Source organism: Myxocyprinus asiaticus, chromosome 5, assembly GCF_019703515.2.
Source record: "Myxocyprinus asiaticus isolate MX2 ecotype Aquarium Trade chromosome 5, UBuf_Myxa_2, whole genome shotgun sequence".
In the NCBI taxonomy this organism is placed as follows: domain Eukaryota; kingdom Metazoa; phylum Chordata; class Actinopteri; order Cypriniformes; family Catostomidae; genus Myxocyprinus; species Myxocyprinus asiaticus.
Window position 1 is genome coordinate 475370 of NC_059348.1, and position 24634 is coordinate 500003.

Below are 24634 nucleotides of genomic sequence, written 5' to 3' on the forward strand. Positions count from 1 at the left end.
CTCATTGAAATACCTTACTTAGTTATTCACATACTGTAAATGACCGCTTACCTTTGCTCTGTGTTGAAGATAGCAAACATGTGTTTGCTGGACATGAAGCTTTTCTCCACATCTCTGACCTTAAGGTTATCCAAGGGCAGCATGTACTTCTTCTCTTTCTCCTGTGAGATTGAGAATGCACAGGATAAGCAACAGCACTATGAGGGCTTTACTAACTAGTTCAGTTGACTGATCACAATGTCATCACACCCTCATTAGACTATTATACTCTTATTAAACATAAGAACATAATTAAGGGAGTCTCAAAGCAACACCTTCTGGGAATGCAAGATAAAGAAAGCTGCAAAAAGTTGGAGAGAAATGGAGGCAAATGAAAAGAGGAGAGTAAACGTAAAGCAATGATGGTAGAGAATGAAGGGGGAGGTGCTGAAGAAAAGAGCATGTGGAAGTCATTAGAAGATGCTGTGGACGAAGAACACAGTTGTTTCACTTTTGTGTTGGCAGGAGACATGACTGATAAATTGCGGTATCAGGTCAAACCTCTGAGACCAGAGGCCCTCTTTGGCTGAACTTGATTCAATCATGGACAGCAGTTCCACGTGTTTAAAACGAGTTTTCTTAAAATAAAATTACCATGGTTACCACTCAACTTAAATACTTGAAGGAGAGGGAAATGTATTGAATTGAGCATGCCTAACTAAATTAGGTTAAAGAACACAAATAAATCTCTTTCTGTTATAAACTATCTAGTGCAGTGAATGCTAATATGCTAAAGGCATGCTAAAGGGAAACACAATGATATGATTAGCATAGCAATTGCTCAGTGAGTAAAGCAATATATAGTAGAGCATTCTCAACATGTACCTGTCCTTGAAGGTAACCCCCAAAACTCATACTCATAACAGAAACTCTTCTAAATCTCAACACAACAAAACATTGAACACTACAAGTCTCCCACTTTACATTCATCTTGCACAAAGACACATTGTATAACACTTAATTTGAACATTTACTCTCCCTATCAAGTGCCCCGTTTCAGCTAACCAAACAAAACATTTCCATGTTGTACCAACACAAATAGATTAAGTAAAACTTGAAAGTGTTGAAACAACTCAGTTAATTTAAGTTCACTTGGTTACATGCATTTTTTGAGTAAAGATTCAGTAAAACTGACACTCATTTTGTTTGTTTTTTTGTAGATTTGGATGCCATATAATAAACAAAAATGAAGAGACAATAAAGGTTTTACAATACTGGGCGAATCTCATGAAGAATATATATATAAACTTGCATTTTTTTATAATTATCATGCATGCTACTTTTATGACCTCATAAATGTTATGACCTCATGTACTTTAAAAATAATTTGTCACCTTATGATTTTTGTTTTTTTTAATAAACCAGTGAAGGCAGAGGTGATTAAAAATGATGAAAAACTTGACCCGTATAAAGTACACTTTCCTTTATTAATTCATACACATTTTAACCTAAAATCTTGATGTTGATAAAAAAAACAAAAAAAAACAAGGGCATGTTCTGCATCGACTATCCATAACTGTCATAAAACTCATTGCACAATGCAAGCATTTTTTTTAATAACCCTAAAATAGGCTTCATTTTCTTATGAAGTATAATATGTATAACATAAAATCACCCTCTAAAATCAGTATGTCTCAGTACATGAAATATTGTGAACCTAAAAGGGGCGGTGAAAAGTTCTCCCTCTCTGTATTTCTTTCATAAATACTTTCCCCACATTGCAGAGGGGCCCATTTCCTGCCTCAGTTTAGCACAGGGAGAGAGAAAGAGAGCAAGAGAGAGAGATGAAATGGCAGTCTGGCATTCAACCTAAACATCTAGTTGTACTTAACGGCACTAAGGAAAACTGCAAAGGATGAGGGAACAACGATAAGCAGGAATCTGAGTTCATCAAACATCAATCTGGCAGGTCTGGGTTACTGGTGAAATGCAAAGACTCGAGATGCATCCTGCACCCCACTGGACCCTGACAGTCCGTCCTATACACGGCTGCAGATGCCCCACCCCACTGACTTCTACCAGAGATTATTTTCTAGTTCTCCAGATTCCCTGGACTGTCTGAGCGAATGTGCCACGTCAAGACTGGATAGCGTGCGCTCAGCCTGCAGTGACATCGGACTGCAAAATGAGGAAAACTTCGACGACGCGGGGCAGGAAGGTTGGATGCAACTCCACATATGTCTCCTTGAATGAAACTAATGGACTAATTGCCTCTTCCTGCTGTCGAGTCACGGACAATGAAGAAGAGGCATCTGCCAGTTTCACACTCCGTCTGCCCAGTGTTCAGACTACCTGTTCATGGTTACGCGTGTGTACAGTAGTCTGCACATTGGTTAGACTGGGTGAGGAAATACACTTCTCACTACTGAAAGGTTTCTCAGTACTGTCTGCAAGTCAGTTTTTTAAAGTATCTTTTATAAGCTGGTCATTTATTTCTCTTTATCCCTTTGTTAAAGATGAAGTTCATTTCAATGCTGATGAACAAGGTTTTATTAAGCTCAATGTTGACATAAGTCAAGTTCCAACACTAAACATTGAAGGGCCGTCAAGCTGAGCGTTATTATCAGAATATTTCACCAGAAATGCTTTAAAATAAAGGTAATAAAGAAACCCATCATCAAGCTTTTAGCTTAGTTACAAACTTACATCCAAACGAGGTGCTCAAATGTTCCGCAAGCTCAGGAATGTTGTGGTTTTGAGCAAACGTATCTAACTTTAACAGAAAAGATTCAAGAACAAAATGTGAGGCCCAAAAGGATCAATCGTTTGCATTTTTCATTGACGGCTGCATGGTCTAATGGTCTAATTTAAATTATTTAAACATTCTTGAGACTTAAAGTTGAGCAGAGTAACTTGAGCAGAAGTTTAAACTAACATTAAGACATTTCTTTGATTATGAGAAAGTTGCAGTCTCTGAAATGTAAAAGTTCTGGAATGTATTTGTTTTAAGAAACCTCACTTTAGCATTACAGGGACATGCAATGTACATCAGTCAAATCTTAGCAAATAGCAATTGCTACATCTATACATTTGAACTAATAATCATCTCGTTTAAACCATTTAAATCATTTAAGAACACACACTTTCAGACTTGTGTGCCTTTGACACACATTTTTACATTTGGATGGCATCAGTTCTGCTCATATTTATGGTTATTTGTACTATTTTTGCATGATATCTGTGGTCTGTTTTTGATCTGCGTAGAAATGGTGCATGCCTGTATACGTTTTAATTCTAAATATTGCGTATTACAGACTAAAGCATCATGAGGATTTTGGTTCTTTTTACAACTAGAAAGAAATGTGAAATGAGATTGTTTACTGGGTTTTCAAACAATAAAGCCACAAGCAGCAATTATCAGGGTCCAAGCAGTTTGGAAAAGTGGAGAAAATGACCAAAATTGCTACAATGTGAAAAAACAAACAGATCTGTCAGGGGTGAAGTAATTTCGTTTCTAAGTACTCTAGTTACTTTGTAGGTATGATGTTTGCAGACTTACAACGTTTAGTTTATCAAAATATATCTTATGAACAAGTTGACGAATCAAAATTGTTTTAATGGCTATTTGTCATGAGGGTCTCTAGATGATACATGCACAGTCTGGGGTGAATGGGACCAAAGATCTAGGAGGAGTGAAATCGGAGAACCTTTGGTTCTTGAACCCGTAATTATACTACGCTGCAATGCCACAATGACCAAAATCTGCCCTGCGACTGATGGGTTTGGCTCAACTACGCTCTGACATAGAGAAAACGGAGCACAACTATCTTTTCAGACTCTGAAGCCATTTTTCTCAGTTCAGTTTTGCCAAAGATACTGTGGTCTAGCTTTGTAGGAGAGTCTATACGATAGTAGAATATCCAAAAGGTAAGTGAGTTAGAGTTTCAAGCTGTTTTCTGCTGATTTCACGAGAGTAACAGTAATGAGTGTCGCAGCTGTTAGAAAAGTTTCAGCTCTCAGCGAGCGGTATATGCTTCAGTCTGATTCCCTTCGTGACTCAAAGACAGCTTAGCAACCAGTAATGTGAAAAATGATCATAGAATTTGGACAGAAGTATTAGTGTATATGCAGTGTTGAACTGAGAGCTCATTGGCTGCTTGTGTTTTGATTAAAAGGTTCTACATTTTCCAGTCAAGAATGTGTGCGAGCAACTGCCAGTTACACAAAGATTATGTGTTCAGCTGTGTGTATGTGTGTTGTATCGTCAGTAATATGAGAGAATGTTTGTCTTTAACAGATTAAAATGTCATCAATACAGCAGATGAACTCCATTTTCATCATTCCACATCTATATTTGTGAAAACCACAATGCTGGGTGTTGGCGGTTGCCAAGGCGTTGTTATGCAGCTGCTAAGGTGTGGTTGCTTACTGGCGCAAGTCAATGACTCGAGTCGAGTCCCTTCTTCAATGTAAGTCAACTGAATATTTTTGCGGTCTGATTACTTACAGAAGTAAAAACACACCTCTCCTTAACAAGCTGCATGACTGGAGGTATTAATAATATAATATAAAAATATACTTTAGTCTTTCACGGAAGAAAGTATCATTTTATAATTTATTATCATTTTTGAACTATCCCTTTAATGCAAGGCATACTTATCATTTGAAAACAAGTCTTGTTATCTTATCTGATTTGGCTTCTCAAGTAAATGTGACTTGTTTTACATGAAAACTATGACGTTTTTTTTTTCTTATTTGTTTTTTTGGTCGGATTTCATTAAGCCTGTTTGATTGAAGTGTCTGTGTTGAGCATCATTACAAACACATTACTTTTATTGTCTTTGTAATAATGATACTCTCAGGTTATTTTCAAGCAAGTTTCATTCTGTAAAAGATTCAAAGACAAACATTTTTGTGCACTGATGAATTGTTTTCAATAAATTCGTTTTGACTTCATGCTGACTAAAAGGCTATGTTCAACACAGGCAGAAAATAATCACATCTGTAGGTGGTTCATATCTGATTTTTGTTCATGCGTTTCACTCTGAACGGTCACATTAGATTTGAGAAGTGACAGCAGCAACAAACATGGCATTTACCACCCTTGCTGTTATTCACATTGCTGTCAACAACTACTGTGTTGAGATTTGGAAACAGCGCCCATGAAACGCATCATCAACGGTGAAACATCCATTGCTAAAGTTTCAAGCATGGTGAATCTACGCAAGTTTGCATCCTTACCAAGGTAACCAATATGGACGTGCTATTAAAATCTGGCCACAAAATAACTTTCAGATTTTTTCCCCTGCAGTGTGAACAAAGCCTAAGTGAGTCTAGAATATGACAAGAGCACATCTCACCTCATCATCTTTGAACCAGGAGAGGCTCTCGGCGGTCAGCACAAACCAGTACTCCTTCGCTCCACCCTTCATGATACTGATGTTATTGATGGTCAACCAGCCCTTCCGAATCACCTGAAGGACAGAAAACCACAGATGATATCACTGTGGACAACACTGTAAACACACACTTCTAACAATAACGGGGAAAACATGAAAATAACACAAATAAATGCTGTGAATCTGACATAATTGGATGCAAAGTGAGGATAAACTCAAGGTTGAGTAACACTGTCCATGTGAAGTAAAGTACACTGAGTCAAGTCTAAGCCTTTGAGTCTCAAGTAAAACATATAATGACTTTTTAGTAAAAAAGTTAAATTCATGTAATCAGATCACAGGTACTGACTTGAAGTTATTTACTTTTAAGTACATTGCTTGGATTACAAATTTCTAAAATAATATTATTTATATCGAATATACCACTTCGGAGGACATTTAGACATATAAAAACTTCTGTGAAAAGTGTTTTATTTTTTTACACACAAAACACTAATCAAGACTCATGTAATATTAGAATAAACATGAGTCAAGCCTAAAGCAACAGTTTAACTTTGTTCTGAACTTCAAGTGTAATAAATTAATAATACACAGCACACAGTATATTTATTCGATTTAGTTAGTTTAATAAAACTAAAAGAAACCTGAAATGTAAAAACAGAATAGTGGATACAAAGAGGTAATATCCATATAGTTTAACTGCTCATATTTCAAACTAAATCTAGAATTTTACAGAAATTACAAGTCTTGCTTGTATATTCAGTCATGCTTATTATCTTACTAAAGTAACAGGGTTAATATATTTTTGAATTTCCATGGATTTATAAGGGCCCCTACCTACCAGCATTACTGTGTATAACTTTGTGTTTGGCAGTTTCTAGATAACATTAGTTGATGTTATAAGATTTGTCTCAGCCACCAGTCTTTCCATTTTTTTGTTAGATATAAACAAAGTTGTCTATCATACAGATCAACATACTGACCCATCCTTTAACTCCTAAAACTCTGCTGTGTATTTTGGCTACTGCCTGCATTTGAACACAAATTTAAAAGCGTACCTTACACATATACAGTGGAAATATTGGTCTTATTTCACAGAAAACTCACTAAAAATGCGGATGGTGTGGAGCGCTCCTATTGTTTTGTTGTTTTTGTTTGTTTGTCCTGTGTATAGTAATCTTTTTCCAGTCAGTTTTACCAGAGACGAACTACTGAACATTCAACAGCTTATAGCAGACAGTCTTTTCCTGGTTTTCGAATATTCAGACGTTTTGCTAGACATTTTAGTTGGAGGCGCAGGTGAGGAAGGCGAGCTACAATCAGCACTGGTGCCCCCCAAGGATGTGTGCTCTCCCCACTACTCTTCTCCCTCTACACCAATGACTGCATTGCCAAGGACCCCTCTGTCAAGCTCCTGAACTTTGCAGACGACACTACTGTCATCAGCCTCATCCGAGATGACGATGAGTCTGCATACAGAAGGGAGGTTGAACAGCTGGCTGTCTGGTGCAGTCAAAACAACCTTGAGCTGAACACACTCAAAATGGTGGAGATGATTGTGGACTTTAGGAGGAACACCCCAACACTGACCCCCCTCACCATTCTAAACAGCACTGTGGCAGCAGTGGAGTCATTCAGGTTCCTGGGCACTACCATCTCACAGGACCTGAAGTGGGAGACCCACATTGACTCCATTGTGAAAAAGGCCCAGCACAGGTTGTACTTCCTTCGCCAGCTGAGGAAATTCAACCTGCCACAGGTGCTGCTGATACAGTTCTACTCAGCAGTCATTGAGTCTGTCCTCTGCACTTCAATAACTGTCTGGTTTGGTTCATCTATGAAATCAGACATCAGAAGACTACAAAGGACAGTTCGGACTGCTGAGAGGATTATTGGTTGCCCCCTGCCCTCCCTTCAAGAACTACACACTTCCAGAGTGAGGAAAAAGGCTAGAAAAATCACTCTGGACCCCACTCACCATTACCTTTTTGAACTGTAGCGCTGAGCACCAGAACCGTCAGGCACAGGAACAATTTTTTCCCTCAAGCTATCCATCTCATGAACAGTTAAATTGCCCCATTGAGCAGTAACTATGTGCAATACACAGTTTAGTCTTTTTTATATTTATCCAACACATCCAACCTCTTCTGCCATTTCATTCCTCTGAAAAAACAAAACAAAAAAAATTTGCACTGTACATAACAGATTGTATTAGATTTGCACTACCTATGTGTATGTATGTATGTGTGTGTCTGTACGTATGTGTATAATTAGTTTTTATTTTTTATTATTATCTATGTCTTGCTGCTGTTTTTGTATTGTTTTTGTATTGTTGTACACTGGAAGCTCCTGTCACCAAGACAAATTCCTTGTATGTGTAAGCATCCTTGGCAATAAAGCTGATTCTGAATTAAATAAAGGTTCCAATAATTAATTTATAAAATTGTATATGTTTGTTAAGTTGTGATAAACACACATAAAAGCACACACACACAGACACACACACACACACACATTATTTTTTTATATCCTGTCTTTGAAAGCCTGTGATTCAGGCTCTGTGTCCCTGCAGAAAGTGTGTGTTAATTCCACTAGATGGGAGCAAATTCTTGGAAATAGAAATATTCCTCTATCACCTTCCATCACAATATACAGAATATACAAAACCCTTCATCAGCCAGCTAACAAAGGACAATGCATCAATGTGAACTTCTGCAGTTAATCCAGGATGGACTTCAAAGACATTAGTCATTAATCTTACAGTTCATACAAAATCTTTGTTTTAAACACTGACCCTTAACACTTACTTAGTTTAATAATTTTAAACCCCATGACTTGCACTATACATAAGTAATATTGGCATTATATTCATGATGTTAGTCAGAGGGGAACTGGCCCCCACAGTGAGTCTGGTTTCTCCCAATGTTATTTTTCTCCATTAATCAACATCTTATGGATTTTTGTGTTCCTCGCCTTCAGCTTGCTCACTGGGGTTATAAATACAATTATAATTTAATTACTTATTTTTAAACAGTACACAATCGTATTTTATCAAACTACACAATGATGACTAAGACTTTATAGATATTACAGTTTCATTTTCTGTTAATGACTGATCTTCTGTAAAGCTGCTTTGAAATGATGTGTGTTGTGAAAAGTGCTATACAAATAAAAATGACTTGACAGATGTGAAATGCAGGTGGCGCTCTAACGCAACTGAGCACTTGCCTTGAGCTCATCTATAGATATTAGGTGCTTCTCATTTCTTTGATTGTGCGTCCTCTTTCCTCGCTCCTTTCTCGAGCCTGTGAGCAGGCTAGGGGAGTAATGGATTACTTGTAATGGTGTTAAGTAATCAGGATACAACAATTAGGTAATTATAATCCGTTACAGTTACATAAAAAACCCATCGTAATCAGATTACAGTTACATTTTCAAAGAATTGGGATTACTGTCAGGATTACAAATTTGAAAGTGATACAGACAGCTGTTTGTTTACAGTGAGAGATGGTTTAGACGCGCGCTCTCTTCAGGTTCTCTCTCATGACTCACTTGAGTTAGGAGCGCCTCCTACTGTCGCATGCGCAAATAACACCTGTCTCACATCAGCACTCTGCTCTCCATTCAAACAGCTGCTTCATCGCGATGGCCACAGAAGAACATGCATTATTATATAAAAGAGAAATGCTAAACAACATTAAAGTTCAGTGGAATTTATGCCTTCCAGCTGTGAAGATGCTCTCATTATCCAAGGACCTGTGAATTTGAAGGTAATAAGAGCCACACAGAAACCAAATTAGCTAGGTTAGCTAACATTAGTTAATATTAAAATGTGTTAAAATGAGTTAGCCTTAGTGCTTAAAGAAATCCGTGGCCCTCATCATTTGACGGGAGCAGGAATAGCAGCCAATACTGACACGATTTTTGCATCATTGCTGGTATGGCATAGAAATCCCCTGGTTTGCATAGTTTCAAATGCGAACTGTACTATATTAGCCAGGATGTCCTGTATGTTGTTCCGTTCCATACTGAAGCTGAAAAAAATTACCCCTCCCCCAGATACTTAAACCTTCATCATTTAAGAAAAAGTTTTGAATACAACAATACAAAAATCAACTGAAAGAATTTAAAATCTACTATCCCCTTTCTCCTATTTCACCTCTCATGATTTTGCATCCCTGATCATTATTAACAAATCCAAATTGTACACATAAATACCAAATTAACTGAAAATATGTTTTAAGTTCATAGGAAAGAAAGTATTATAAATTGATAATTGATAAATTATTGTTGAGAACAGTTTAAATGTCTGGCTGACGGAGACATTCTGGCAAATGTAACATGTTCAGCACTTATAGTAATTAGGAATAAGTAACTGAAAATACACACTAAAAGTATGGTCCCATTGACGTCCCCAAATTGCCCCCAGTGCTAACCAGCATGACCTCATAGCCGTAGGTAGAAGGACAGAGGCGGGGAGCCGCTGGGGTGGCTTGCTTTCTTACGAATGCAAGCCACGACCGCAACGTTGCCATGGTTATGTTCTCGCAATGAGGACATGATCCATCCACGAACGATGTCTCCATGTGGGCAGTGCCCAGACATGTAAGACAGCGATCGTGGCCGTCGGAAGCGGAGCGATAACGACCGCAACCAGGAATAACACATGAACGGAAAGGCATCTTTAAAAAGATGCATCTTTATAAAGATGTTCCGTGTGTGCCGCTCTTTCAGAAAGAAAATATACTCTTTTAAATGTTCTGCCGAAGCGCCCAGGGGCGTTCTCTGCAAACCACAGATGCAGAGGGGGAGAAGCCGCTGAAATGCGCCATAAGATCCAGCAGAGAGTGGTGAATGAACTCGGCAGATGAATTCAGCTCAATGAATAGAACTGCTCGGCTCTGAAGAGAAAATCTGAATGAGTGGTTGCATACCAGCTCCTTTTATACCCATATGTCTGGGGGAGTGGCATGCAAATTCCACTCGCCAATTCTCATTGGCCTTTTTTTCAAAAGATCTAAAGTGTTTCGGGCTCCCAAGAGTGACCCCTAGTGTCACTACATCGACACAAACGTCGAGTGAGTGACATAGGGAACAGCTACAACAGTACTCATAATATTACTCAAACATGTTGTGTTTGCATTCAAGGCATAATTAAAAGTTTTATAGATCATACTGATTTTATCTTGACCTTATTTACATATGTGCCCTTGAGGTAATCCAAAAGTAATGAAAAGTAATCCGATTACATTAATTCCATATTGCTGTAATTGGATTATGTTACTGATTACATTTATTGTTAAGTAATAAGTAATCTGTAACGGATTGCATTAAAAAAGTAACCCTCCCAACCCTGCCCGTGAGCCGGAAACCAAAGTCCACCATCTTGAAGGACGTAACAATTCTCTACATGCATAGCGAGGAACGAGGATGGAGGAAGCGTCCTGAGGATGCTTGAGCGAGGAAGCACAGAAGCATGCGGAAGAAGTTTTGGTCGAAGCACCTGACAGACGCATAAATTCTCCTACCGCTTCACATCTGACATAACAGTTTTCCATGTTTCACCTTTACGGTTTAAATAAACTATCGTTTTCACACACTTTAAAGAGTGCATTATGAATTATCAGGATTTATTATGAATATATCAATAAAATATATCAATAAAAAGTTTCAACAACATAATGTCAAATGCTCCAATGTAAGGCAGCTGTGCAGAGATGGCACTTTGAAGGTACGTGTGAGTGAGCAGGACATTTTACATTTTACAAGAATTTAAATAAATCCTTCTTGCTTTGATTCCTCCATCTTGTTTCTTTTCCTTGCATCCTTGTTTTCTAAAAGGGAGGACCTAAGATGCAAGGAAAGGAAATGAGAATGCACAGTTTCAGAAACGAGAAGCACCCATTCAGTCTATTTTGTGATCCAACACACCTTCCCACTGTTTTGTCAAATATCTCGGCCTCCGAGTGGACTAGAAGGTCTCAGTGGAAAGCTGATATCCTCAGCTTTGTGATGAGGCATACTATTTCATATTCAGACTTACAGACAAGTACACAATAGCTCATTTTGAAGAAAACAGCCTAAAGGAAGAGCTGATTTAGAGTTTGTGGCTATTTGGGGCTCCCCAAATCGCCCCTAGTGCTAGCCGCGCTGGCCTCATACTCGTAAGTAAAAGGACTGAGGCGGGGAGCTGCTGGGGTGGCTTGCTTTCTTACGAAAGCAAGCCGCGACCGCAACGTTGCCATGGTCATGTTCTCGCAATGAGAACATGAACCATCCACAAATGCTTCCTCCGTGTGGGTCGCGCCCAGACCCGAAAGATAGCAATCATGACCATCCGAAGTTGAGAGATAACGACCGCAACCAGGAATAACAAACAATCGGAAAGGCATCTTTAAAAAGACGTGTCTTTAAAAAGCCGTTCCGTGTGTGCCGCTCTTTTAGAGAAATATACTCTTTTAGAGGAAAAGGCTCTATCAGAAAATATACTCTCTTTTTTCTGCCGAAGCACCCAGGGGCGTTCTCTGCAGTGCACCAGTGCAGAGGAGGGAGAAGCCGCTGAAATGCGCCGTCAGATCCAGCAGAGGTGAATGAACAGTAGAATTCAGCTCAGTGAGCATGGCCTTTCGGCTCCGAAGAGAAAATCTGAATGAGTGGTTGCATACCAGCTCCTTTTATACCCGTATGTCCGGGGGAGTGGCATGCAAATACCACTTGCCAATTTTCATTGGCCTTTGATCAAAGACCAGAGGTGTCTCGGGCTCCCAAGAGTGACCCCTAGTGTCACTACATCGACACAACGTCTCGTTGTGACAGATAGGGAATGTAAACTTTGCACACGATAGATAAATTATTTTTCAATAAGTCATTCAAGTCTAACTATCAATTAGTCTTCCAATATTCTCCAAGTCAAGTTAACTTAGTGATGTCTATCTTAAAGTCTTTTGTCTCAGGTGGTGAGACACATTAGTCATTACATAATAGCAACAACTAAACACTAATCAATGCAGTGCTCTGTGTTTGCTATCAAAAAGGCCTTGAGACATAAGAAAGACTTAATTTAACTGCAGTCGAAACACATGCAGTGCAAGTGTACCAGTTCATCCAAACTCAAATATCTGAAATGAATGAAGGGACCTCCAGTGCATTTAGATACAAGAACCTGAAAATCTTACAATTATACCAGAGGCTGGAGGAGATGATACCTGAGAGACAGACACAGAGAGAGAGACAGATAGAGACAGATATTTTACGTTCAATGTCTCCTACTGAGTTAAGCCAAAAACAGTACTGATGTATAAAAACTGAGACTGCTTTTACAGGGTTATGTTTGCCCACACCAAAACCCCACACTTCTCCAATTTTCCAATTTTTCTTTGCCACACTATATAAAAAAAGTACACTTAAAATTCTGCTTGTATTTGACTAAGAATTTAAAGCCACAAATAAACAGTACATGATTAAAAGACCCTGTCAACTTCAGGCCCCATGACTTCATTTGTGTTCCAAGAAAAAAAACTCTGAATGGCCTGAAAAAAGCGGACAGACTTTCAGATTTTACCATTCCCTACCATCCATATGAACAATTTAGTCATGACCTCCTGCACTGGCAGGTAGAAGCTCTTCACCAATTAAACATTCCTTTGTTTTCCTCTGCGGGTGAATCTTATACATCCGGTATCTAATATCCTAATGACCAAAATCAATAACTTATTCTAAACCGTGAAGGGCAATTAAATTGCTGCCAATCAGTTAATCAACAGTTTCCACTCAGACCACCCAACACAAATCGTGTCCAACAGAGCTATCAAATTCAAAATGTTTTATGGTTTCCTATCCATTTAAAGGTGCTGTAATGTGGCCCAAGAATGTTAGCCAATCAGAAATCTCTCTGCCAAATGTACACAAGTGTGTTCCTTTTCTATGGTTCATATCAGCAGTATTTCCTCAAATAATGAGTGTCATAGCCTGGCATATATCCAGATGTGCGGTGTAGTCAAGCACACTTTCGGCATGTTAAAGAGATGATTCCGGTGTCTGGATCACAGTAGTCAGTGCTGCTGTTCAGTCCTGCCAAAGTGTTTCAGATTATGGTGGTCTGCTGCATCATCCATTGTATTGTGCTCAGTATCGGCCCACAACATCAGAATTGTGCGTGCAAATTGCATTCAGCAGTGATTTTGTGGGTGTGTTTGTGTCATTGCCTGATCTGCATAATTGCTTTAGTAAATTGGCCTCTAAACCAGCACAGACAGTGCGTGCAAATAAAAACCTGTGCTTTTACCTTCCGCAATTCATTCTTAATGAATTCACCCCTCAATGTTTTTACACTTGTGCAGTGTTCATTTTCACAGTTTGTTCTTTATTTTAGTAATAATTTTTGTCTTTTAAAAATGTTCTTTAAATTTAATCAAGATTTCATCATGTCATATTTATTCATTTTAGCCAATTTTACTCAGACTAAAATGGCATATAATTTTAGTTGACAAAAATACTTATTTTAGTTAATGATAATGAACAAAAAGGCAAAGATATGCACAAACTGTATGGAAGTAAATTCCATGTCTAAAGTCTTTGAAGCATAAAAGCATGTTGAATTGCTCTAATCGAAAAAATATATGCACTGTATTATCAGTGCTTGCAATTTAATGTGTTGAATTTTCAGTGCTTGCATTTTGGGATGCTGAAATTTAACATTGTTGTATTTTTAAGCATTGAATATCTTATTTGGAAACATTTCACAACTAATTCATTATTAAAAATTCAACAATAAATATTCACCTTCCAATACCATCTAGATCTAGATTCAACCTGTTCTATTTTGCAAAATTAGCTTCATCAAATTCAGTGGTTCAAATTCGGTTGGAAATTCCACCTTCCACATCTGGGAACTGCAGGAAAAGCAGCAGAGTGCCGATGCACAATCTCAACCTGGTGCTATTCGTTCTCACCAGTGGGTGGTGCAATGCAATCGGGTGTTGACTGCTGAAGACCAAAGCTACAGGTAGAGAGAACAGCCATATACGTTTTGATAGTTTGTATTTCAATTGAACGGCAACAGCACCACCCTCAACCGCAAAGCACTGCAAAGGGTGGTGCGAACTGCCAGACACATCATCGGAGGTGAGCTTCCCTCCCTCCAGGACATATATACCAGGCGGTGTGTGAAAAAAGCTCGGAGGATCATCAGAGACTCCAGCCACCCGAGCCATGGGCTGCTCTCACTGCTACCATCAGGCAGGCGGTATCGCAGCATCAGGACCCGCACCAGCCGACTCCATGATAGCTTCTTCCCCCAAGCAATCAGAATTTTGTACTCTCACGATCAACATATATCAGCACTGCACTTTATTAATCTCACACTGGACTGTCATAAATTATATTTCTCTCAACAACACACTGGCAACTGACTATCAACCGACAGCCTGAATGTTAATACAGTACAATACAACCTACTGTACATTTTATATATACTATATATACTATTTTTTTTTATTGTATAATGTGTATTCTATATTGTGTGTATTGTATAATGTACATTGTATATTATTATTTGTATATTGTGTTGTGTGTAATTATGTGTATATTAGATTTTAAATTGTGTTTTGTAAATCTGATGTTATTGTAAATTGGTATATGTCTCATCACTGTCACGACTGCTATGTTGATCGGAACTGCACCCAAGAATTTCACACACTATTGCACTTGTGTATATGGCTGAGTGACAATAAAAGTGATTTGATTTGATTTGAAGGCATGGGTTCTGCAACCTTCGTGTGCCAGATAAATATTAGTTGTCTGTAAGGCTGGCACAAGGATGTCTACACCCAAAAGGCTCTGTGAGAGCCAACGTCATAAAACTCTCACACAAAAGAGCATCTCCACCTGAGACACACACTCCCTACTGATTAAGGACCATAAAATGCAAATCTCACTCACATCTGCCCCCTCTCTCACCTCAGGTCACTTTCGTTAAAGTTATGAATTATCCTGTTCTGTAATGTAAAAGGTTTTCTGATCATACATGTTTGGTATCATTCAAGAGGTCTCAGTGCAACTGGTAAAACGGTCTCATTCCCTTTCAGCAAAGTCAAATCACAATAAAATACTGCATTCTATCAAGGACATGCCCCTCCCAGATCTCTCACAGGGACCAGATGCTGTATGCAGATTAGGTGCATTCTTTGTAAACATCAAACGACCTACTCAATTACAAGTTTCAAAGGTCTACCTTCAAACCCCTAAATTGTAAACCAAATCCTGAATAACATCAAACACACACATCTGAAATAACAATAGAATCATTTGGTACTTAAGGAGAGATGACAAAAGAATCAGGGAGTCTGTAGTCAGATATCTCATGCTTATCGCTGCATGTCATTTTCTATTGCCAGGTATGTTACTTTGACTTGTCTTTTATTTTTAGGAATGTTTATTTATTCTGATCATGTGTGAAATTGGCTTTGATTGATTTTGTAACTTACGTTTTAAATCCTACCTGGCAAATAAATTGTTACTTTTTGATTTATTCTGTATTCCTCCGAAATAATTTAACACTGGTAGATTCGAGGGATGCCTTTTGTTACCGCAAACTTATGTCCAGGATAATTATCATTACTGGAGCTTATGAATAGGTGTAACGTTTGCTGGCTGCTGACAATGATGAAGATGATGTGAAGATGAAGAACCCAAGTGCAGTTTATTTACAAATGTGAACCAATAACCCTGACTACAAAACAAAACATGAACATGGACTTGACTTGACTACAGCGTACCAAACACATACCATCACATTCAATACTTGACAACTACACAATGGAAAACAAGAGGCTTAAATACATGGACATGGGGGAACATAAACCAATGAACAAACAGAACTGATAACAAGATAATTAAAGAATAAACCAATGAAAACATGACACATGAACATGGAGGGAAAACAGAAATCACATGACAAGGGAACAGGAACTAAACTTTTCAAAATAAAAGACATGAATCAACAAAATACACCTGACAATAGGAGAAAACCACGTAAGACTACCAGTCACTGCTTAACACCGTCTTAGCAAGTTGTATGAAATGTGACTAAATAAAATCTGGTTAAATCATCTGGTTATGAGCAAGCAGTAGGTGGCCGAACCAGATGATATTAGTAAACCCTGCAACCGCTGACTATGAATGGGCTGGCGATTTTGTGTTCATGAGATCTATGCAATTAATCGGTCGGCATGTGACTCTAAGTGACAATCGGGACCCGAATGAAAGGATAATGAAAGTTAGGACGATTCAGAGTAATCAATAACTTAAAAAGATTAAATTAAAAGAATGATCAGAAATCAATTAGAGCTTAAATCTAAATTAGAGGTTCAACTTAAATTGGAGTCAGATTAATAAAAAATTGGAGTCAGATAAAATTAATAACAGAGTCAATTGATGAAGTGAAAATGAATACGTGTTTTTGTTTCAGCACTCAGAAAAGACAGAACAACACCGAAACCTTCAGCCATTTTATTGGAATCCAACACCGGACCAATAATTTGGTTTCTATACCCTTTTTTACAGTCTGTTTTAGAAATTGCCTATTGATGTCCCTCGCATCTGCACGCAAAATTACTTAGCCTACTTATTAGACACACAGCCTGTTTTATTTAGCTGTCAGCTATCAAAAGGTGTGGCGTAGCTGCACACAGCGCAACCCACTGGACCACGTGGAGCAGATGCATATACATTGTAGTGAAGCGCAGACTAGTATGTGGAATGCATTGGCTTTTAAAAATTTTTATAAAAAGATTGCCGATACATTGTCCAGGTTATTACATAACTCAGATGTTTGAAGAGCTGACTGCTGTGCAAGTAGGCATTACGTTTAATGTAGTGGGGTGACCAGTCCCGAATTGGAAGCTTTTTTTTTGTCTCATTTCACTTATTTGTCCATGGCTGGGTTTCCTGTGGCACTAAGTAGAATGTTAGTATCACTAAAACAGTACTAATCTCCATGGCGCGTTTCCCAAAAAGCACCGCTATCAAAGTAGTAACGTAAAAACTTCATAAATTAATGAAGACTTTGAACCGCTCTAAAGTCATAAGTGCAACTTAAATCTATCTTTCTTATTTTCACAGTTTATCAGAAAATTTAAAACGTTTAATAACTTGTATTGATGGGAGAATCATGTGACGCCATGCGAGGTTCGGACGTGTGAACGATGAGCTCTGCACACTTTGCTAGTTTTAATACTTTTTGTGTCATAAATCAGTGAGATTTGATACACCCTGATTCTTAACTGTTCTAGGAAGACAATATGTCAAAAAATTCCAAATCCTTGGGCTCTGGAGACATTAAAAGACACTTATGTGCTCAAGCTGATGCCCCTGAGAAACAAGCCGAAAGCCCCAGACTCAATTCGGACACTGAACTGAAAGAAATCCGGTGTGAATTGATGAATGTTTCTTTAATGCTGACGAAGGTTGTAGCAGGCTTGGAGGATTTGGCTGTAATACGTCGATCGATCACTTCCATGGAGACAAAATTCTCTGAGTTGGTTACAAGATTGTCGGACATCAAGAAACAGATCGATTATCTGGAGTCATTGGAGAGGAAATTATCGCTAATCTGCTAGTGACCAAGGTAGACTTGGAATGTGTTTGGGAAAAACTGGAGGATTTGGAGAATCATAATCGACGAAACAATATCTGAATTGTTGGAATTCCTGAGCATGAGGAAGGCAGAGATATGGTGAAATTCCTAGATGAGCTCTTCCCGAGTCTGCTCGACATAACAGGCCATAAGCCCACAGAGTTCTGGCTCGCACATCTGCAGTGGGAGACAGGCCCCGATCAATTCTGGCCAAATTTCTGAGATCATCCGATAAAGATCTCGTGTTATGTGAGGCGAGGAGTAAAGGAAGGCTTTCTTGGAAAAACCACAACATTTTCTTGTTCCCAGACTTTGCAAATTCGACAAGAGAGAAGCGTGATCAATTCAAGGAATTCAATAAACTCTTACATAATGGAAGATCGCTTTTGCACTGATGTTTCCGGCCAAACTGAGAATTGATACTGAGGATGGCCATAGAGAATTTACATGCCCACAGCAAGCACTGTCTTTCATAAAGACATTGGAGTGAGTAAGCCATTTGGTGATTTTCATGTGGCTGCCTAGTGGACCTATCTCACTGAAAATTCACTTGACTGTCCGAGGAACTGGCAGCCTTTTTCGTTTCTTTTTGTGCTGGTTCTGCCTAGCGGCTGGAGTTTGTTTTGTGTAATATAATTTCTTTGAGACAGCTTGTGGATGAACTGCTCGTTTTGTGTGCTTATGCCTCCTGTTGGCTGGAGTTGGTTTTGTGGAATATTTCTTGCAGGACATTGGAGTGAGTTTAACTGCCCGAAGAACTGAACTGAGTATTTTTTGTTTGTTTTGTGCTGGTTCCGCTATGGGCTGAAGTTTGTTTTATAGGCAATTTTTTGCTGTGTAATTCTGTCTCACAACATTTTTATAGAAGCACCGGAATTGAGCAATCCAATGGTAAAGTTGTCGCGGGGGCTCTTGTAGGCGTACATGGACTGTTTGGGTTTAGAGGGATGGACGACGGTTGGCGTTGTCGTGCACAGGGTTAATGCGCACGTTTTTCTTTTTTCTGTTGTTTTGTTCTGGGGAAAGTTCGGGGGTTCATTGTTGCACTAATGTTGGAATGTGGTCTTTATAATTTTATTTTTGACACACAATCTATTTTTTCTCATATGTCAAAATGTCAGATGTTAATATGAGTGGATTGTCTGTCTCCACGTGGAATGTGAATGGGTTGGGGCACCCCATAAAAAGAAGGAAAGTTATTTATTTTCTTAAACGTAAGAAATATGATATAGTGTTTCTTCAAGAAACGCATCTTTCCCCGCAGGAAGCTGAAAAATTTGGGAAGATATGGGGTGGACATGTTTTCTTTAGTGTTGGCTCAAGAGCATGTGAGTCATTATATTGCTAAACATCTACAATTCAAATGTCTCAAACAGATTAAAGATAAATTAGGAAGAGTCATTATTGTTTTAGCAGAAATTCAGGGGCAAAGTTTGATTTTGGTTCATATTTACGCACCTAACGCTGATGATCAGGGCTTTTTTATAGATCTTGAAGGGATGTTGCAAGCCGCTGGCACCCCTCATGATATAATATTGGGAGGAGACTTTAATCTTTTGATGGACTGTCCCCTTGATCATAGTGAAGCAAAAGTGTGCAAGCCCCCTAGAGCAACACTGACACTTCACAGGATGTGTAAAAATCTGGGTCTTACAGACATTTGGAGACTTTTGAACCCATCTGGTAGAGACTATAAATTTTTTTTCATCAGTCCATAGGATTTATTCTAGAATAGATTTTTCTTGATATCTAAATCCCTCATTTCATCTGTTGTAGATTGCTCAATTAGAAACATTTTAGTCTCAGATCATGCCCTGGTGAGTTTAGAGATGTTGCCACATATGGAGAAAAAGAAATCATAGTTGGCGCTTTAATGTATCCCTTTCGCAAAATCAGGAATTCCAACAAAATCTAAAGCATGAGAACTCGTGGAGTTAGAAGGGAATATTAAAAGTGCCGAGGCAGAGCTGAAGCGCCGTATGTCACCTGATGGTCTCAGAGAATTGACCTGATTGAAATACAGATATAATACTACTTTGTCGTGGAAGGTGGAGTTTTGGTTATTCAGGGAAAGACAGTCATACTTTGAGTCGGGGGACAAAGCAGGGAAGCTTTTGGCTAGGTATATAAAGCAGAGCGAGTCTTTTTCTACCATTCCCTCAGTGAAATCTGCTGGTGGTGAAATGTTTACCTCAGCCATTGATATTAATAATGCTTTTAAAGAATTCTATCTTGATCTTTATAGTTCCACGTCTTCGTCTGCTGATGAAGTCATCAAAGCCATCATTATTTAATTTAATGAAATGCTGTGATTGTCATTAACTTTTGGCGTCTCGACAAGGTTACATATCATTTCCATGCTTGTCAGTATTTCTGCATTATTGTTATGTTGAGAAGACAAACTCCTGGACATATTGGCCAAGGTTTCAGCGTTGGACCGGACAGCTCCCGTAATGAAGCATTCAAGTTCTAATTTATAATGAGCAATCTAAGAGCTGTTTTGGGAAAAAAGTATTCCATGTAAAAGAATGAGCAGCTTTAATTAAGATGATCATAAAAGTTTAAGTTGCAACTTGTTATCGGGAAACTCAGCCTATATTATTTTTTGTTGTAAAAAATACACATTAATTTATTCCCACTAATCCTATGTAAGGTCGCGAAGGTGCTGGAGCCTATCCCAAGAACATGTTTTTATTTTTTTATTTTTTTAATCTAACATTAGAAAAGCTGAAAACTGAGCTTTGACTTTTACAAATGAAGATAGGCTAGATGTCTCTGCTAGAAATTAATATAATGGTAGCATAGATAAGATTATTTGAATGTTTATTCAATTTTTTATGTCTGTCAATTACATTGTTATTTACTTCAGCACCGGGCATTAATACACAGATATTGACGTAGTTCGGGAAACTAAAAAAAAATAAAAAATAAATAAATAAAAGTCTCAGTTTTCACCGTGGTACAATGTTAGATTAAGAAAAAAAAAAAAAACTGTTCCAGCTTACACATTAATTTAATCCACCTGTTAAGGTTGTTTCCCTGCCTTGATACGGCCCGTGTAGCTAGGATAGACTCCAGTACCCTCTCAACCTTAAGTTGGTAGGCTGTAAATAAATGTTTTTTGTTTTTTTTACAACAAAATATTATTATAGATAATTAACTGAAATGCGGGACACTGCTTATGACTTACGGGACGCAGGACAAGGCTTCCACTTTCGGGACTGTGGTCACACTACTTCATTATGCCTATGTCTACCTACACAGTAATCTGTGATTCAGGGCCGGTTCTAGACATTTTGAGGCCCTAGGCAATTTCTTTTGGAGGCACCCCAATGTTTTTTTGATTTAATGTGGCATGACATAAAAACAAAGTGGTAGCTCATTCAAATAATCACTTTAACAATCTGTTTAAAGCAGTACTCTTAACTACTTTTTTTTGTTTGTTTGTTTGTTTTTTTGCAAGCTTTGGCAAATCTAATCAAAAGTCAAGTAGTTTTCAAATATAGTTCTTCCACAGAGGGGCTCATTGTTGTAGCCTGGTAACTTCTAAACAACAATTGTTAGCTGATAAAGTGATAAAAACCTGTGCACCTCATAAGAGCTGACAGCCAATCAGAATGGATTTTCTGACATCTCTTGCAATTTATGCTGCAATTTACATCATGCTTGCTGGGAATGGTCTGTGGCCATTTCCTGCTGTCTGAGACTGGGACTAACCCTTAGCTTTGACCAAATTAAATTCAAATTCAAACATTCTTGTTTAGTGTTTTACAAGTACAGAAACTAAAATATAGAGAGTGCAAAATAATCAAACACATATACATACCACGTTTTGAAATAATAATGACATACTTATATTACTATTAATATTCATGTTCAGATAAATTCTAGCCACTCCAACACATCAAAGAATATGCATTTTCCTATTTCCTGCTTTGTAGTAAACACTACAAGAATAAATACAACCATTTTAATAAATATTTTTATTAACATTCATTATACATTATAATGTTATAATATTAATTATACATTATCTGTCAACTACTAATATGAACAGTCTATTAGAGGAATTCAGTGTTACTGTGTCGAAGTTCAACATCTTTCAGCTTGTTCTCTTCAAGTCTCACATCTAGATAAAGGACTCACATGCATGACATCATTTTATTTGATAGGCTCTCAACTTCTCCTGCTCTTGTTTTTGCGTACAGCTCATTACATTATGGATTGCATCTCTTGAGCACTGCTGCGCGATAGGGCGCGGCCCACAGCGCAGAGGAAACATTGGGCGAATTCCAATCGAAAGTGATCATCCCTATGCCCTACTCACTACAAAGGACAAAGCTCTTGATGTGGGCTCTCTGAAGAGAGCATGGCATTACAGTTTGAATGTACCCTTCACTAAAAGTCTTGTAAAAGGGCCCATTTGTGAAAAAATAAAGTGCACTTCAAGGGCACAAAAATGCCATCTGGAAAATGCCCATTATCTCCACCCAGAAGACGTGTCTGAGATTTTGTGATAGCAAAGTAGACATCAGACGCATTTTACAAGTTCTTTGTTGCAACGCTGTCAATATGCTACATTTGTGGATTTTTCAAGATAGAAACAAAGATTATTGCTCACCTGTGAATGGGCTCAAATTTCTAATTGCAAGTTTTTAATTGCAATGCGCAGCTCTGGGCCTCGTTACAAAGCATCATAAGCCGAGATCGTAGAATACATCTTACAGTTCATCTTAGTTTTGCCTCCTGTTTCCCAAAGCCATCATAACTTAAGTAGTACTTGAAAATGCTCGTAGATTTAGTGCTCTGGAGTAATCCTACAGAGCTAAGAGCATCTTAATAGACAAGGGCTGGGTTTCCCGATAACGTTGCAACTTAAGTTTAACAATCATCTTAAATAACACCACTCGTTATTTTACGATGGAGTAATGCCTGTTTCCCAAACTAGCAAGTATATCGCTCGTTATAAAGTTGAACATAAGTGCTTCATTACGGGAGCTGTCCAGTCCAAATGTGCTGATCACTTTGGCCAGTATGTCCAGGTTTTTGTCTTCTCAAAATGAAAATAAGATGGAAATACTGAAAAACATGCAGTTGTTTGTAACTATTACAGAGTTTAATTGAAGAAATAATGATGACTTTAGTAAGATGGAGTTTCAGATGTATTGATGCTCAATCATAGAGATAAATGAAAGTGACGCAATAAATGCATGTAACGTGAATGTACGCGATGTGAATCGTAAGAGGCTGTCACGTAGCCTAACGTTTTTTGGCTGGAAACTGAACAAATGCACACAGAACAGGATTAAAATGACGAGCATCAGTACTGAACTACTCATAGACCTGTCTAAATATTAATAGATCATCTGGTTAGAGTTCAAGGTACTGTGTACTTGTAGCCCTACTGCCATCATGCATCATGCAATTTGTTACTGCCTTGTAAAAAGACTATAGGCGAGCCGATTTGAACCACCCACTGGAGGAAGAAAGAAGACGAGGAAGAGAGGGAATCTCTCATTGCACACTCTCGATCTAATCTCCTCTGTTAACTATATTTTAATTATTTATTTAGTTTAGTGACATTACTCACATGTCTTAAATAATCTGTTTAATAAGAACTTGTCATCTTTCTATTGCCATTACAATTATGCTTATCAAAGAAGGCTAATATAACGTTATACTGTATTATGTGTCATGTACATTTAGACCTATCACATTGCATGCACAGGCTGCGGAGACTGCCTATTGATTTCACAGCAATTTTTTCAACACTTTTTATCCTCTGAAATACACCAATCAGCCACAACATTAAAACCACCTGCCTAATATTGTGTAGGTCCCCCTCGTGCTGCCAAAACAGCGCCAACCCGCATCTCAGAATAGCTATTCTTCTCACCACAATTGTACAGAGCGGTTATCTGAGTTACCGTAGACTTTGTCAGTTCAAACCAGTCTAGCCATTCTCTGTTGACCTCTCTCATCAACAAGAAATGCCCTCAATGGATGTTTTTTGTTTTTGGCACCATTTGGAGTAAATTCTAGAGACTGTTGTGTGTGAAAATCCCAGGAGATCAGCAGTTACAGAAATACTCAAACCAGCCCGTCTGGCACCAACAGTCATCCATGTGATTATCTAATCAGCCAATCGTGTGGCAGCAGTGCAGTGCATATAATCATGCAGATACGGGTCAGGAGCTTCAGTTAATGTTCACATCAACCATCAAAATTAGATCTCAGACATTTGGACTGTGGCATGATTGTTGGTGTCAGATGGGCATTTATCGTCTGTGGGTCGACTATCGGGGAGCAAGCTTCTAGGGTCTGTGAAGACTATATAAATAGTCTAAAGAGGTTTAAGTGTTGGCAGGCCAATTTCACGTGCACAATAGGGTGGTGGAAGCACTAACATAGGGTAAATGTACAAACATTAACTGATTAAGCAGAGATCTGCGCTTTGCGTCCAAACTGATCATCAATGCATAACAATGTGCACGGGATAGCACCCTTCGTTGTTAGAGAGGAAGATGAGAGTTTGTAAAGAGAAGGAATGTGGGAAGACATGCCAAGATAGACAACTTCCCCATAGATTCAGTATAACATTGACATCATTCCTTCGGAGTTT

The 24634-nt window shown here is 38.3% G+C and overlaps 1 protein-coding gene across 2 annotated transcripts in view; it reads right to left on the reverse strand.

Moving 5' to 3' along the window:
• Positions 1-24634, reverse strand: part of LOC127440725 (dynamin-3-like) — a 68458-nt gene that overhangs the window by 22941 nt on the left and 20883 nt on the right. For both annotated transcript variants that reach the window (XM_051697501.1, XM_051697502.1), the window contains 2 exons: positions 5340-5453; positions 52-161 (listed from right to left, as the gene is read on the reverse strand). In XM_051697501.1, the coding sequence (XP_051553461.1) occupies positions 52-161; positions 5340-5453 (224 nt within the window). The remainder of the gene's footprint in view (positions 1-51; positions 162-5339; positions 5454-24634) is intronic.